At 45.5% G+C, this 2,500-nt stretch overlaps 1 protein-coding gene across 1 annotated transcript in view; it reads right to left on the bottom strand.

The window, feature by feature from the left end:
• The window catches only part of LOC125295299 (hemicentin-1-like), a 124,358-nt gene that overhangs the window by 1,927 nt on the left and 119,931 nt on the right, over positions 1–2,500 (bottom strand). Inside the window, 3 exon segments of the mRNA XM_048244563.1 lie at positions 1–179; positions 604–732; positions 892–1,017. The exon segment at positions 1–179 is cut by the window's left edge and continues 133 nt beyond it. Coding sequence (XP_048100520.1) covers positions 1–179; positions 604–732; positions 892–1,017 — 434 coding nt within the window.

The raw sequence follows: 2,500 nt of genomic DNA, 5'->3' as shown, positions 1-2,500 counted from the left end.
CCGCAGGGGCACCCGTACCCGCGTGCCGTTCCGAAGCGTGTGCCCGCGCTCCAGCCCCGCGCACGAGCGCCCGTCGCCCAGCAGCACCGTGCCAGGCGGGCACAGGCACCGGAAGCTGCCCGGAACGTTCCGGCACTGGTGGGCGCAAGGGCTGGGGTTCTGCAGGCACTCATCGATGTCTGAGGGGAGAGGGGACCAATGGCAGCACAGAGATGGACACAGCAGTGAGAAAAACAACAGCAGTGAGGGGAAACATCGAAGCAACATTTTGAATGTGTGTGTGTGTGTGTGTGTGTGTGTGTGTGTGTGTTCAGACCTTCCTGAAGTGTATTTGTATCTTCACACCCCATCCTGCCTGAAATGAATCTTGTGTGTAACTCATGTGTGTTCATGTCAAAAGTGTAAATATTTTGCCACTTGGTTCTGTGTGGCCTTACCTTGACACGGGCAGGTCGTATATGTCAGTGTGTGTGTGTGTGTGTGTGTGTGCATATGTGTGTGTGTGTGTGTGTGTGTGTGTGTGTGTGTGTGTGTGTGTGTGTGTATGTGTGTGTGTGCGTGTGTCTGTGTGCATATGTGTGTGTGTGTGTGTGTGGTACTGACCAAGGCATGGGCGGCCGACCCCCTGTGAGCTGTAGCCTCTGGGACACACACACCCGTAGCCTCCCACTGTGTTCTGGCAGATCTGGCTGTACCGGCACATGTGACTGCCGTCCTGACACTCATCAATGTCTGCACACACACACACACACACACACACACACACACACACATACGCACACACACACACAAACGCACAAAGGAACGGCATCAGTTGTGACATGTGTTTGCTTAAGTAATCTCCACTCTTTTTCTGTGTTTACATCCGGCAAAATCTCCATGGTAACGTACCCGTGCATGAGCCTTCCTCGGTTGTTGTCATGCCAGCGGGGCAGCTGTCAAAGCACTGGTACCCGCCTTCCGTGTTCCGACACTGCTGATTAGCTGGACACACGTTTCTCATGCACTCATTGATGTCTGCACACACACACACACGCACGCATATTATACACACACACACACACACACACACATTATACACACACACACACACACACACACACACACACACACACACACACACACACACACACACACACACACACACACACACACACACACACACACACACACACACACACACACGACATACACACACACACACACATACACACACACACACACACACACACACACACACATACGCACACATATGCACACACACACACACAGTTGCAATTTTATTCACATTAACAACTGAAATTTCATAAAAATTAGAATACTCCAATATTTCAATCCCATTTGTGTCCCTGTTGGTGTGGGGTCTGAGTTTGGGTTGGATGGGGGAGTAAGGGTTAAGGTTTGGCACTGGTGTTGTGTGTGTGTGTGTGTGTGTGTGTGTGTGTGTGTGTGTGTGTGTGTGTGTGTGTGTCAGAGGTGGGAGTAAGTCACACATGTGCAATTCAAGTCACAAGCAAGTCTCAAGTCTTAACCTTCAAGTCTAAAGCAAGTCCAAGTCATTTTCTGTTACAGTCAAGCAAGTCAAGTCAAGTCATAGCTTGGGTCAAGCAAGTCAAGTCAAGTCATAGCCAAATCATTGAAATTCATGATGATTTACCCATGTTTTCATTTTAAAATAAGCTACAATAGGCTAGTTATGAACTGCTGGAGTTTTATTTGTAACAAACAGACATTGCATTCATTCAAGCCACATAGCCTACATCTGAACGGTTTATAGAATAAGATGAAATGTATACGAATAAAATAAATGTATTTCAAGTAGACCTATTATAAAATAGCCTATTATTGTTTCAATATGCCTCAAATATTAGGTAGCCTAAGCTACATCAAATCATGAAAATATATTCAAACAGTTCAAGTTACAACTGTCCTGACCTGTCACATCTCCAGGGAACCAATAATGTGAAAAAGTGAACTAATCAATCAATCAAACGCTGCTGCCGACGTCACTGCCAACTTTGACAGCGCGAAAGCGCAATGGGTTTTAGGAGGGTTTAGGACCGTCAATGCTATATCATATTATACATAAGCCTAACATGTGAAATAAGCTACTTTTCTATGGTGATTTCTGGCAGTTAGCTAGGCCTACTTACTGTTAGCCTACTACTAGGCTGTAACGTATGGAACAGGGACGTGTTTAAGAGGTAGGGAGAAAGAGAGGCGCTTACTTTAGGTTACATTGGCAACATTTTTGCTACATATCAAGATTAAACTTAGACAAGAAAATGTTTCACTTTGCCATTTCACACATTTTAACCTAATATGGCGTTAACTAAAAAGCATAATAGATTCAAAGCCAACTCTTTAACATGCCTCAAATTTGACGTTAGGTTTCTAACACGACTAACTTCGGATGAAAATCAACGTGGTGGCGGTTATGTCGCTATTTTGCACACTTGCAGACTGCTGTTAATTTCTCCTTTGACTTGTCAGATACATC

The sequence above is a fragment of the Alosa alosa genome, chromosome 5 (assembly GCF_017589495.1).
Source record: "Alosa alosa isolate M-15738 ecotype Scorff River chromosome 5, AALO_Geno_1.1, whole genome shotgun sequence".
NCBI lineage: Eukaryota > Metazoa > Chordata > Actinopteri > Clupeiformes > Clupeidae > Alosa > Alosa alosa.
This window is presented reverse-complemented; position numbering and strand designations above follow the sequence as displayed.